The following is a 14,515-nucleotide window of genomic DNA, read 5'->3' as shown; positions in this document are numbered from 1 at the left end:
TGTGTGTATATTATACATGCTAATTTTGTTAAACAATTATTAAATATTTTACAATGAAAATAACTTATATTAGCTCTGTTTTTTTGATACTTTTACTCATTCAGACTAGGTGCTTTCTTATATGCCATTGTTGAACAGATTCACAGGGCTTTAATGCTTTAACAATTTCACTTAATTATAGCTATGGTTTCAGCCTTATCTGTGTTCAGTTGTAGATTTATACATATTTATTGATATGTTTTTTTACCTGCAAACCTGATTAAGTATATTTTGTATAAAAGCAAACTTTAAGTACTTCAGATTTCAAGTTAATATTTATTTTGATGTCTAATGGTAAGTCTTTTTTGTTAATCATTTTGTTAGTTTCTTAGTTTGGATTAGTAAGTTAGCCTTAAGCTGCTGTTATAGGTTTTAATTTCTCTAGCTTTTTAGTTTTTGTTCTTGGGTAGCATAGTCTGTTTACATTATGGTGTTAAGGGGAAGGGGCACTTGGTTTAAAGGAATGAGTGTATTGTTTTTAACAGAATCAAGTTCTGTAACCACTCCCTTCCTCCAAATAACCTGATTTATATATAAATAATGAATGTGTAATGCTTTTCATTATACTTGGCTAGGATCCCTTGTTTGTGTTAAAATAAAGGATATTCCATTTATAACCAAGTAAAAAGTCACAGTGCAGAATAGAGAACTGAAAAACCAAAAACTGGGCAATGAAGGGCAAAACTGCTGGTGGTGGAGAACACAAATTTATTTTAACACAAAAATGAAACGTACTTTTTCGTCCGGGTAACTCTGACTTCCTCAGAAATTAAAAACCATTGAACCCAAGTTAATGTATACATACCTCCATTAAATAAATAATGCATCAATCAAGGATTTAAAGAAACATACCTTGAAATACAAAGCAAAAATAAAACCTGTACTAAAAATTGAATTGATACAAAATACCATTATCAAATAAAGAACCGTATTTACTTGTGTATAAAAAATGAGATGTCACGAATAATAAAATAAATTGGACATATGTTTGTAAAAAACACACAAATATTTATATTCAATACTAAATGGATAAAATGTTGGAGAGAGACCTCAGTAGGAAGTAAAAATAAATTCATAATTTAGCTGCTCTTAATTTGAGTATAGGTACAAGAGAAATGTGTTCATTGAGACCCGGGGCTTTCACAGAATCAACTTCTGTAACCTCTCCCTTGCTCCAAATAACCGGATTTTCATATATATATAATGATTGTCTAATGCTTTTCATTCTACTTGGCTTGGTTCGCTTGTTTGTGTTTCAATAAAGGTTATTCGATTTATAACTCTACTGTGGACTACTATTTTTTATTTTATTATATTGTAGTATTTTACGGTTTAATTTTTGTTAGTTAACTAGGTGCATAACATATTTTAAGGAGTGAACTCCACACTGCAAAGTTTCTTCTTTGGTAACAGTGCCACGCAGAAACCCCTATATCTAGCTAGTTTGGTTTGCACTGTAGTTTAGTGTGTTCTTCATTGGGGGCAGTAAGTTTTTTGTAAACCTGAGTCCAGAATTTGACACTTTGAAGTAATATATTTTTTTCTTGTCAAATTAACTAATAGCCACCCAGTGGTGTGAAAGTCGGCTCTGTGTGATTTGGTCACTGTTGATGTGACACACTGACCCTATGAACAAAATGGGGGGAGGGGTGTTGATGTCTTAACTTCACAAAAATATAAATCTTGAAAAAAATGCTGTTTTTGTCTCATGTTTGAAAACTTCAAGAGGTTAAACTCAAGTAAGATTTACCTTTGCACTTAATAACATCAAGACTCCTCTCTGGACTTCTCTCTCATATTATCCATTTGTTTTTCACCAACTATGAGCTAATGTCATGATAATGTAACTGGGGATGTTTTTTGATTTTTGTAGAGAATATTAGCCTTTATTTTAGGTTTAAATTTTGTTTTACTTTTAGAAGTGCAAGTACATGTTGTGATTGCCCTCCACTGGACCAGTAATCAAGGAGCCTCGATCCTCACCACTGGCAACAGTGGGAGATGTTCACGGAGAGGATGACCGGTACACAGTATTTCCAGATGCAGCTCCCTCCATGTGCAATTTCCCTTAAGAGCATATAGACCTCAGTCATTCTGGGGTTGGTTTCTCCCTCTTCCTCCAGATCCCCATTAAGACACTCCACTGGCACAGCATTAGAGTTAATATCTTAGCTGAGTGACCAAGCAAAGACCTCCAGCACCCACTGTCCAACCAGTGCTTTGTGTCCCTGCTCAAGTAGCTGACACACCTAGGAGAGGCTAGCACAGGTTTACTAGCTATGCCCCCCTTCTTCACAGACTATAAGGTAGTTATCACTGGCACCAGTCATTCATCAGCTACTTTAGGGCCCTTAAAGGGTGTCCAGTCTTACTGTGTGATAGTAATAATACAAATGGTAGTTTGACCAGCAGCAAGGCCTTTAAGAGTGACACCAAATAAATATGCAAGTACTCTCAAAACTTAATTATCTCTACACAGATCAGCCATAATGAAAGGTTTATATACATTTAATAAATAAAAGAACAAGACCCTACTAAATGTATATTCACAATGACATCAGAGTTCAAAACCGCAGGAAATAGTTAAAATAACATTACTGTACAGGCTCACACAAATAAAGAAAAATATCTAAACTAAACTTTGCTGTATTCCTGACGGTATCTAAGAAAATTATACTGTTCCTTAGAAACTTGCTTCCTTAGAGCAAGGCAGATGTGATATATGGATCTTCTAGTTGTTGTCAGGTCCAAGACGGAATGCAGAATGCCCTGTCTCACTAAGAGACTTATCAAATTAATATCTAAAATATTACTGCTGGGGTAGCTTTCAGAATGACATTTCTGATCATCTGACTTCTAGTTCCCTGGCCAAAACCCCATTGTTAGAAGTTGGCAGCATTTAGCATCTACTTGTAAAAATATACAGACAAGGAGGTCTCTTACTCAGATCTTTGGCAAATGCTGTAAGTTATAAAACAATTGCATTCCTTCATGCTTCAAAACTTGTAATTAGTTCACTCCAAGGACAATACAGAAAGCTTCCTAGCACAGACTGTGTCTCTCTAGCTACATTAAAAACGTGAGCCTCTAATTGCGTAACCTATAAAGTAATTAAATTTTTGCTATTTTTATTAAGTTTGCTGGACTGACAACCTTCCAGTTTCCTCTGACATACATTTAAACAGTTACAATAGTGCATGTACATTTGTTTTCTCCCAGTAGGGCACATTGTGGATACAATTTAAGCACAAGCACTTTACAAAATACCTTTTCAACTAAAACATCTGTACAGAGCAGTTTGATATACACATGACGTACAGCTCTAATACATTTGTAACGTGAGCATTTTGTATAAATCATTTAGATGTTCACCTATGTCATAATTATTTACTAACGTCCAGCTAGTTGTGGTGGCAGTATCTCCTTTTGTCACACAGATTTTTGTTGCATGTCAGTCTCCTTTGAAATGGTGTGTTTGTGACCATTTAAATTATCTTTAGTAGTTTAACAGTTTGCTTTTTCTTGCAGCCCTTGTAGAAGACCTTAGAGAAGAAAATAAAATGCTTCAGGGATACTTGGATGAAGCTCATGATCAGATTCAGGTAACCTTTACTTTATAATTTTGATTACCTAAGGGCAAGATTGTTGCAGTAGGTTGATCTTGTGCAGAATCTAAAAAAAAGCAGATTGGTGGAAGCTCTGTGATTGGCTCTTGGTTAAGTACATCCTTTCCATTAGTTAGATTTTGGCAAATTTTCTGGAAGGTCTTAAGAATGTGCTTGCTCTGGAAAAGCACACTGCTACACAAGCATTCTTATACCCATAGCAAACACATTTGCAGGAATTTAGCTCATGGTTGTATGTTGTGGAATTCTGCATTCACATAATGTTACTGCTGTACTAAGGGTCAATGAGTGAGTTGTTAGATCTCGGGTAAGATTGGTAAGTTTAAGGGCATTGGGCAGATTCCTTACATGTTCTTGCATACCAAGTATCTTTTGCCTATGCCTGATGCACCATCTCAAAGCTTGCTCAGTCTATCAATCATTTGTTCCCAAAACCCTTAGGTCAAGGCTTTCCAGTGTCGACACATTTCTAGAGACCCAGTGTCTTAAATGCTTGGCTAAGTTCAAGATGGTTGACTCTGCATTCTCTGATGTACCACTGCTGCCAAAGAAAAAGCTAGAGAGGCCTTGGATGGATCCACAGTCCAATGCTTCAGATTCAGCTGTACACTCACATTCCAGAACTTGGAGTATGCCAAGTTACCTCTCAGTTGCCTGCTGTTGAGCCCCTGTTGGAGGCTGGTATGGCTCCTGAGGCCTTGCAGACTTCTGTTACATCTGACAGACTACAACTAATTTCTGAGGGACTACACTGTGTCCCTCAGATTTTAGTTACAGAAGATTTCCTAGACTGTTGAAGTCTGGGTTTCTGAACCTCCATGTCTCATCCAGGCAGAGGTTACCCCTAAAAAGAAGAAATAGAAGACTAGGCATGTGATCTGTCCCTCAGCAGTTAGGGAAAATTGGATAGACTTATCACAGGTGCAGTTCATTGTTATTACATCTTTAAAACCTCTTTCCTTGAGTATCGACAACCGATCCATGTTCAGCTACTGAAAAGAATAAAACGTGAATGGCTAAATCTTGAATGGAAAAGAAACAAAAGCAGTGAACAAAGGACATCAATGAAAATTCATCCAATGGCCATGGTTAGCCAGCAACCAGGAAATAATGCGATGCATATGGTAAATGAAGGGAAACCTTTTAAATTTGCCCTATTCCGCACTGTAGTGCGATCCTGGAGTTGGTGTAAACAGTTAGGGGGGTGTAACCCCTCCCACCTTGGTTGCTTTTGTTTGCAATGTTGGCAGGCTATGGCCTTTTGATGTATTCCAGTTCGATGTCCATGTTTGCTACTTTTTTGTTTTGCTCTTATCCATTTGAGATTTAACTGTTCATTTTGTTTTCAGTAGCTGAACACAGACCCCCCCACAACCAGAGGCTTCTCCTCAAAAACCTCCCCTGGAATTTCTCTTCTGATGAACAGAACTTGAGAGACTTGCCATTCTCTGGACTGTTTCTTTTGGTTGCATTCTCTAGGGCAATTCTTCCAGTGAAGAAGAATCCATCTCACTGGAGTCTCCTAATGAAGAAGCTCCCTTTGGGGATGCTATCCAGACTATGATTAAACACTTTAAATGATAATCCACTCAGATCTGTGATCAGAAAAGTTATTACAACCTCTTAGAAATGGGTACCCCTGCCCTTTCCCTGGTCCATTTTCCAGGATGTAATTCAGTCCATCTTTTCTGCACCTATCAACCACCAGCTCTAAAAGATCTAGTAGGGTTTACAAGGTGCTTGATGACCTAAAATCCACAAGAATTCAGTGGCAGATGCTCTGCAGTATCTCTTCAGATAAGCCCAATGCTACTGCTCTGCCTATGAACATAGTAAGGCTATTAGTAGATGAGAAAAGGTTTACACCTCTGCTACTCCTGCTTTTAGGGCAGTTAACTACCAGATGCTGATACACTACATCTCAGTCCTGTATTCATTATTTATGCTGCACTCTCCTACAGCAGTCTAAGCATCAAATACAGACCTTATCACAGGCCACTCAGATAGACAGACACAGCATTAAGTGTAGTTATGATGCTTTGGATGTTTCTTTTGGAGCATCTGCCACTGGATCTGCTTACAGGCATGCGTGGCTTTGTAATAAGCATATCACTGAGGATTTCCATTCAAATCTTTTAGACATTCCATTGGACAATGACTTACTGTTTGGTCCTCTGGCTGCTAGTCTGTTCAGAACTCTCTAAGACCACGGTAAGACTAAAAGACTCCGGACCATTTCTACTATCCTCACTTCCTGGGAATTAAGCCATCTTAACTCTACCTCCTTCATTAGAAGGGATCTCGGGACATCTCAGAAACAAAGAAAACCCCCTAAGAAAAGGGTACTGTGACAAACTCCATAGAGAACCTCCAGTGGGGAGGCCTCCCTTTAGAAGCAAAACTGACTACCTCTGCATCACCCCTTACCTTGTCCTCAGCCCCAGTACTGCTCTTTCTCAAAGATGGGAAGGTATTAAGCGAGTCCTGTTCAGGACTGTTTTGCCATTGTTGTAAAAGTAGGGATGCAGATGCAGTATGACAGTGTAAGTACTCTGGATTTATGAGTGACTTCAGATGATGTCAGGCCAGTGTGTGATCATCCTACTTGTGCTCTCCTTTATCATTACCAAGCCAGCTGCAAAAAGACTTCATTGGCAGACCTGTCCATCTCTGTGGAGGTCTTGGGACAAGCATATACTGTACTGCTGAAAGGGACTGTAGAGCTACAGTTTTCAGAGCAAACATGGAGGCTTTATTCTAGCTCCATTCTGGCCCTGTGGATAATAGACCTGTTTTAGAAATCATTCTCTTTATCCAGCACAGCCTGACCTGACCCTGCTCTTGGAGGGTGCTTTGGATAGTGGTATGTACTAAAAAAAAAAATTAAGTCCACAAGAGTGATTTCTGTTTCTGTGTGTAGGCTTCTCTTCTACTTTAGAATTCCCGTTTTGGCTTTCCTTATGCTGCAGTTTCTTGCTGCATCCAGGGCACCCTTAAAGTCTGCTTGTGGTGGTTCGAGTGAGAAGTTTTCATTGTCTCTAGGGGTTACCATAAATATGGTGAAGCTTTTTTGACTCTTCCATAGTGTTTGGTATGAATTGGACATTATGCAGTGCCACTCAGTCCTTCTTTGTGATGATTTAGTGCATGGTTGAAGCTAATTTTATTTGTGGACTTGATCACAGGGTGCAGATTTGGCAGTGTTTTTTGCAGAATTGGAGATACGGATTTCTCTGTTAGTTCTTATTGGCTTCAGAGTCCACCCACATTCATGTACCTTGTGTTTAGCACCATGTGGTAGCTCTTGTCCAGAAAATGGATGCCCCTAGATTATCACTGATAATGTACGGTGCTTCATTTGGTTTCCTTGATATTTATATTTAAAGTTGATTTTCATTGCCTATATCAAAAACGATGACAAAATATTCTAACCAGCTGTTTTTCATAGCTACTGATTTCCTGTAGAATAAATCCCTTCACTTGTAGAGTTATCTGTTTAACGTAATATATGTTGCAGACAATGGAGTCAAGTGATTTAAAAATAACTCCCTGTGATTTTTGATGAGACCGTTACTAAAGTAGTTGATATATTTTTTAGATTATGGATACCCTTCCAAGTTAGACGAAGAGCTAAGTTTTATGGCAGACTATGTGATGGGGAATGTCCGTCCTTTGCTTAGCAGTGAAGAGAGAAGGAAAACGAATTTCCTTTCTGCTCAAGTTGACCCAGGGTCAAGATGCGTTTTAAAGTACGTTAAGATTACTGAAAGTTTAAAAGTTATCTCTTGAATTTGGAATTTACTGACCAGACCAGCAAGTCAGGGTTCAATTATCTGATCCATTTATTTTGCATTTAAGTGATTGAAAAAAAACTACATGAAATTTTAGATATGCGGAGACGCCCTAACTGTTTAACAGGTACTTAAACCTGTACAGCTTGTTCCCCATCTCTTTCAAGGAAAGAAATTTGTAGCAGGTTAAATTTCCGTTAATGAGTTGTATTGTGCTTTAGTTTTTGTATAGAAGTGGGATGCCCTTTGTGCAACTATTTAAGGAACTTCTCTGATATAAAAGCATTCATTTTTGTTGCTTAAAGCATTGTCAAGTCATTAAGTGCTTAGAAAAAAATGGAAATTTGCAGTTATTAAAGAAAGGAACTACTTTGTGAGACAAAATTGCAAATAAAGTTCTGAACTTTATGAATGGGTAGGTGAATTTCTTAGAAGCTACGTTTAGTAGAGAATAAAATTTTCAATGTTTTATGTACTGCGTTCAAGTACAAATGAATGATGCTAATGTTTATGGCACCTTCAGTGAATGAAATGGTGTTCTCACTGGCTGAGTTTTAATGAGGCTTTTGTTTTGATTGCATGAATGGATCCTGTTCCTAATGCTAAATGCATTAGCCAATTGTTCAGAATGCATTTCTCTTTCATCATGCTTAAAGGTCTTGGACAAAGCTGTTGCCTTAATTTAGTATCTGTTGTATAAATGCAATTTTTTGATGCTTCTGTTTTCATTTTAACAAAGTTGGTATTCTGTTGTCTGCTTTTGCTGCAGACCTTGGATTAATTCCTGTATTTGTTCGAGCCATCTACATAACCCAGCAAACTGAATATGCAGGCAGAGCACTTGAACAGCTGCTTTTGCCACCTGTATTAATGGTAGCTTGGTGGGGAGGTTTCTAAGACTATTGTGTTAAGTGGTGAAGCCCCAAAATTACAAATCGAATAAGGAAGTTCTTTTCCAGTTACTATGTGGAAGAGGCTGGGTAGTTAGAGGAGTCTCGATCCAATGCATTCAAAAATATTTCTGTATACTTCTGCTTCAGTCTCCCTCCTTCAAAGGCTGTTTTTTCAGGCAAACCGCAAAAAAATAAATTTATCTTCTCAGGCTAGTGCATTTGTGGACTTTCATTATAATTTGCAGTGTTTTTTGTCCTCCTTTTGGTTTCCATCCTGCAGGAAACTGGCTGGCCTGACTTCCAGACAGTTCCCTTCCCCCAAGTTTGTCTGAGGCCTTCCTTCCTGGATGCTAAGGACAGTTGTGGTATGACGCAAGTTATTCAACACAACTTTAGACCTTCTCTTGCTGTATTGCATACAGCGTTTTCTGCAGCACTGTCTGTCTGCGTTACCTGCTTCCAGGAGGAGGAATAAGTACTCCACAGGTTTTTTTCTTATCTTCCTTTTTTGCTTAATGTTGAAGAAATGGCTAATGCTTGCTTTTGATTATGACTGATGTAGAAGTAGTTAAGGTTGACTACAGTATTGTATGTAGGTGCAGATTCCACACAGACCTCCACAGTTGGTGCTTGTTCTGCCTTGGTCCAGAGCACAATATGGACTCTTGTCCGCATTGTGTCAGTTTTCACCCTTGGTACTTTCCAGGACCTTCCAGACAAAAAAAGGGGCACATGCCTGGATCCTGTTCAGCCTGCCTTATCTGATCATGAACCACTTGTCAGATCTGACCCAGCAGCATTAATGCACTAGCCTCAAGCCAGTCTGTTTTCGCTTCCATAGCACAGTAGTACCCCATTTACTCAGATCTTATTGTCCCAAGAATGTGGATCTTATTTGCCTGCAACTAAGTGATCCACCTCACTTATGTAGCATAGTTTCTTTATATTTTTATTTTGAGATAGCTAGTGCTAATTCTTAGACATTGTGATAGTCATAGCAATGCTGTATCTTAAACTTTAGCCCTTTTTCTCTCTGACCTTTCTGCCATCAGTTGTAAAAACAGTTTGGTCACCTCTTGCCAAAAATAAAAAGTTTAACTAGATTTTTGTAAGGATAGTTGATGTCCATTCTAATCTTGTTGACTTTGTGGTAATTTCTTTTGGTGGGTAAGGACAAGGAGAGGATTTAATAAGTGCTGCATGTGTGGACATAAAATCATTCTCCTTGGACACCCATGATGTTCATCTGTTGCAGTATTCTTTACATGAGGGAGTTGCCTGCCCAGGCAACCCAATGTTGACCATTATACCGCAGTCTTTCACTACTTTAAGGGTCATGGTATGTCCCACACAGGAAGCTGTCGGACGTAGGCCATAACGTTGATTTAAGCGCGCACCATCCTCAGAACCTGTTTGCAGCCAGTCAGATCATCAGTCCTGGACATCACACTGGTGCCAGAGTAGAGTATTTAAGATAAGTGCTCCATTGGGGAACCTTTTGTCTTGCTGGTATACTCTCTTTTCCCTTGAGTTAATGTCATCCAAGAAAGGGAAGTGTGATTGTGGAAGGCATATTTCACACGAAGGTAGTGTGTTTTTTTTGTGTTTGGCCCCACCATGACCATAAGAAGTGTTATTTCTACTACTCTGACATCCAAGACTCTTCGGAGCAGACCTTCCTCCTTTGCAATATGTCTAGAGAACCAGCACTTGAAAATTCTTGCCAAAGGTGCAATGGAGGGTTCCTCTGGGCTGATGAGCAAGTGTACCATGAAGCGGAAGGCCAAAAGCCTCAGCTGTGCCGCTTCCTGCGGATGTCTTTCCCAAGGCACATGATAGCTTGGAGACTTGTTTTGCTTTGGATCTGGATCCTCAGGCTGAGCCCGTTTTGCAGGCCTTCTTAAACCCAGGTGCCAGCCCGTCCAGAGAGGCTTAACAGAGATCCGGTACAGATATCCAGGGGGAACAAAGGCTTATTCTGTTGGAATGTCATAAGGGAATTCCAAATCTTGGTGAGGGAAGAAGTCGATCCGGGCATATTTGAATGCAGGCCTGCATCTTTACCTCAGATTTTGCATCAGATAGACGTGTCTGCTAAGAAGAAGAAAAAAAAATGCATCCCCACCTCAAAACCCTCAGAAAGAGTGGCAAAATTTTGCTCAATGGTTATTCAAGGCCTTGATGCCCTTGAAGCCTTCTAATGGGAACCTTTCCCCTCCCCTGGCCTACCTTGCCCCAAAAAAGGGTCAGACAACAGCCTACTTCAGAGGAAAAACTGTCATCAGATGATGACAGTGACTCCCTAGCCTACTCACAAATTATTTCATCATTAGACTATGCATCCACTGAGGAAGACTCTAATGTGATGGACTCTCATATGGAGGAAATCTCATTTGGCGAAACCCTTTTAAAAATGAGGGGCCACTTTAAGTGGGACAGCACTCAAATGTCAGATGTTCGCAAGAAGTTCTATGGCCTCCAGGTGGAAATCCCCAGCCCTTCAGCTATCCCACTGGTTATTCCTGCCTTTCTGGATGCCTTTGCTTCCACGCCCCTATGTCCTGACTCTTGGTCTCTAGCCCCTAAGAAGTCAGTCCTCATAAGTTATTTCACAGAGTTAGGCTTACAACACTAGGGCTCCCTCATCCACCCACACTTGGCAACTCTACAGCTGACTGTGTGGGTGTTAGATCCCTGATACTTTTGGGCATTTATTCTCAGAGGATGTGCTTGAAGTCCTGCAAGACCCCAGGAAATATTACAATGTGATGTCTTTCTCAACTTGGACCCACTAAGGGATCTTCCTCTGGTTCCTTCATACCTGTTTGAGTTGGTCACTTCTGGCCTAGCTTTTTCATCTGTAAAAGCACATCTAATACTCACTTCTGCATGTCTGCCCCACTTTTACTTTCTAGATTTGAGACCAAACAGTTCCTCAAAGGTTCCCCCACATTAGACCTCCCAGGAGGCCTGTGTTCTCTCCCTGGGGCGTACATTTTCTTAAGGGTATATTTATATGTGTGTAGTTACATGTCTTTGTAGTTTAAGGGGTGTTTCGTGTACATTTTAACACAATTAGAAGTTTAAGATTTTTAAACATTGGAATGGATTCTTATTTTAAAATATTTGACTGCAGTGGGTTTGAAATGCCCACATCGCTATCCAAGTTTTGGGTGTTCGTAAAGAACAGGACATAACTGAGTTCATTTATTTTAGTGAACGGTTGCTTTAAATGCAGGCTGTATTACGTAGTTCTGTTACGTAGACCCGTAACTGAAAAGGTGGAGTGGAATAATTAGTCAACAACCTCAAAAGTAGCTTAACTACTTAGTAAAATCTCCGTTTAAATGACAAAAAATGTTTCCAACTTGGATAATCTATTTACTGAAAGTATGGTGGCAACAACCCGAGTATAGATAGACAGGTAGTACAAACATTTGTACCGCATTTAGCGGATGTATTAGATGCAACGGACTGTATTTACTTAGCCGTAAAAGTTTGAAATTACATCAAATTGAATACGGATTAAAGGTTTTAGTGAAGGTTTGTAATAATATCAGGTTTAAAGTGGTTGTATTAATGTCCGGATTGTTGAGGCAACTGAAGCGTTCTATCTGGATATGTGAATGTAAACACGATTGCAGTACTGTTTTGATATTTAGTTGCAAAGCTCTTATGTTGAAATTGTTTTTACTAATTTAATGAGTTAATTTAAGGAGTGTTGATTGGATGTTGGGTAGGGTATATAATGAAATGCTTTACACTTGAAAACTTGGTCTGAGGGAGTCTCACTATCAGTGAGACGAAATGCGCTTTACGTTACGTTTGCTGTCTCAGATAAAAGAAGTGTTTGTATCGTGGACTAAGGTATCAACTACGCCTCTGTTTTTTGTGTGCTTGGCTGCTGGGACCTTCCTTTTGCTGCAGTAAGGCATACATTTTTGTGGTAGAGAAGCTGACTTCTCTCACCCTTCAAGCCAGCTTCAAGCCAGCTTCCTCTAGCTCCTTAAAACACTGCACCTGGAAAACTCTTGCTACTACCCCTAACTTCTGCCAGAAGGGTCTCTGAGCTCCATTCCCTGATGGTTTCCACAAAGACAGGCTCTCCCTTCGTACCAACTCCACCTTTATGCCTAAAGTGGTTAATGAGTTGTCCTTAAACCAGGCTATCCACCTACCAACCTTTTTCCCTTCTCCCCAAAACACTAATGAGAAAATTTGCACGCACTTGATGTGCACAGGCAACTCAGATTTTACCTTCACAAACTACATCGATTAGGAAATCAGACCAGCTGTTTCTTATTCCATCCCAGGACTCTAGGACTACCAGTGTCCAAACAAGCCATTTCTAACTGGATTTCCAAAACCATAACCTTCTGCTATGCCTACCATGGGAAAACCCCTCCCTGCTTGGTCAAAGCTCACCCCTCCAGAGCAGTGGCCTCCTCTGGTGCCTTTCTCAAAGGACTAGACACCCATTCTATCCTAAAGGCTACTACCTGGACCTCTGTCCACACCTTTATTAAACGGTACAAGCTGGATTCCATCTGCAGATCTAGGGCTGGATTTGCCAGAGCCTCTCTTACATAGCTTCCTGGAAAATTCATCTGCTAACTTCACCTCCCTCTACATGAGCTTTGGTAGTCTCCCTAGTGTAAAGAATACTGCAGCAGATGAATATAAGGACATAGAATAGTTGTGTAAGAACTTACTGTAATGATAGATGTCCTTATCTCTCAATTACAGTATTCTGTCCCCACCCAGTTTCCCACATATCATAATTCTTGGATGTATTGACTCTCTTCCTTATACTCTGTTTCCTCCTAGGGCTTCAGTTGTGAGAATGGTGTGCGCATAAGTCACCTTTATGTCCTACAACTGATAGCTGTCTACATGGGATGTACCATGCACCTTACAGTAGTAAAAGACTTTGGTATACTGGTCGATGTCAGGTCGCTTGGGCGTGCGACTCCCTCATGTGAATGCTGCAACAGAAAAGAGATGGACATCTATGGTTATGGTAAGTTCTTACACAACTACTGTTTGTTGTGTGCTGGGGGAATGACTCCTTTCAGTGGAATGTTAGATTTTTATGTGGTTTGGTTCCAAAGCTTTGGCAGACTGGAAAAATAAATTTTGAAAGGACTGTTGGGCCCAATCCAGAATTTGCCAAAAAAGCAGAGCACAAAGTCCTTAAACATAAGAATATGAAGTCTAGAAAGAGATCCTTGGGACCCTTCTTGGCTCTGAAAACTAAGGATAAATGTACCCATGTCTTGGATTCTTACATAAAATATTTTCAGATCCAGAGCCTATAGAGCAGCTTTTTCTCCAGGACACTTCATCTAAGGGACCAACTGCCCAAGGATCATATGAGAGAAATGCATTTGGATTCTTTTGGAACTTCCCTCTGCATTGTTGCTAGGATCTTTCAGGTCATGCAAGAGCATGGCAGAAGTGGACCCGGATCACCAGATGAGGACCTTTAAGACTCTGATCACGGTTTGAAGCTGTATCTTCAGCTCCAAATGCAGTCTGTTCAGGCTGTATGCCCCCACTTCTAGATCCTTCCCTAGTGCACTTTATGGCTGTGTTGGTATCTGGGCCAGTCTTTCACCTGAGACCAGTTATCTCAGAGCAGAAACTCTTGCTTTAATTCTGGGATTACTGGATCAAATTTACTTGACCCTGATGCTGTCAGGTTGAGGCAGACTGAGGCTTTTGCACAGTCTTTGGACCTGTCTCACGCTGTTCTGCAGATGGTGTTGGAGACTTCTACTTTTGAGTAGTCTATATTCCAATCCCCTACCCTACACCATTGACATTCTCTTCAAGGGTTCTGTCTTCTGCTCCTGTCATCTACTGTACAGGGGGAATGGATCCAGCAGCTGAGGTGGCTACCTTGGATCTTGTGCAAGTCTGAACAGCCTTTCATGTTTAGGAATGGTCATTGTATCAACACAGAGCAGAGACTTGGACCTCCTTGGGATGTGCTCCACCCAATAAACCCCTTTCTTTCTGTTGCCTTGTGTATCCTTGGGGCAGTTTAGCCAAAGACTTCAAAACTGCTATATCACCAGATGGATGCCTCTGCGGAGTTGGGCAACTTCTCCCTTTATGGACCAAAAAAAGGACATGTAAAAGGAAGCACACACTCCCCATTGGA

At 40.1% G+C, this 14,515-nt stretch overlaps 1 protein-coding gene across 1 annotated transcript in view; it reads left to right on the top strand.

Annotated features, from left to right (window-relative positions):
• The window catches only part of HMMR (hyaluronan mediated motility receptor), a gene marked incomplete in the record, with an annotated part of 1,493,987 nt that overhangs the window by 554,977 nt on the left and 924,495 nt on the right, over positions 1 to 14,515 (top strand). Inside the window, 1 exon segment of the mRNA XM_044068985.1 lies at positions 3,568 to 3,641. Within this exon segment, the coding sequence (XP_043924920.1) occupies positions 3,568 to 3,641 (74 nt within the window).

Source organism: Protopterus annectens, chromosome 4.part0, assembly GCF_019279795.1.
Source record: "Protopterus annectens isolate FY-2018-M chromosome 4.part0, PAN1.0, whole genome shotgun sequence".
Taxonomy (NCBI): domain Eukaryota; kingdom Metazoa; phylum Chordata; order Ceratodontiformes; family Protopteridae; genus Protopterus; species Protopterus annectens.
The sequence above is the reverse complement of the archived record's forward strand: the minus strand, read 5'-3'. Positions and strand labels throughout refer to the sequence as shown.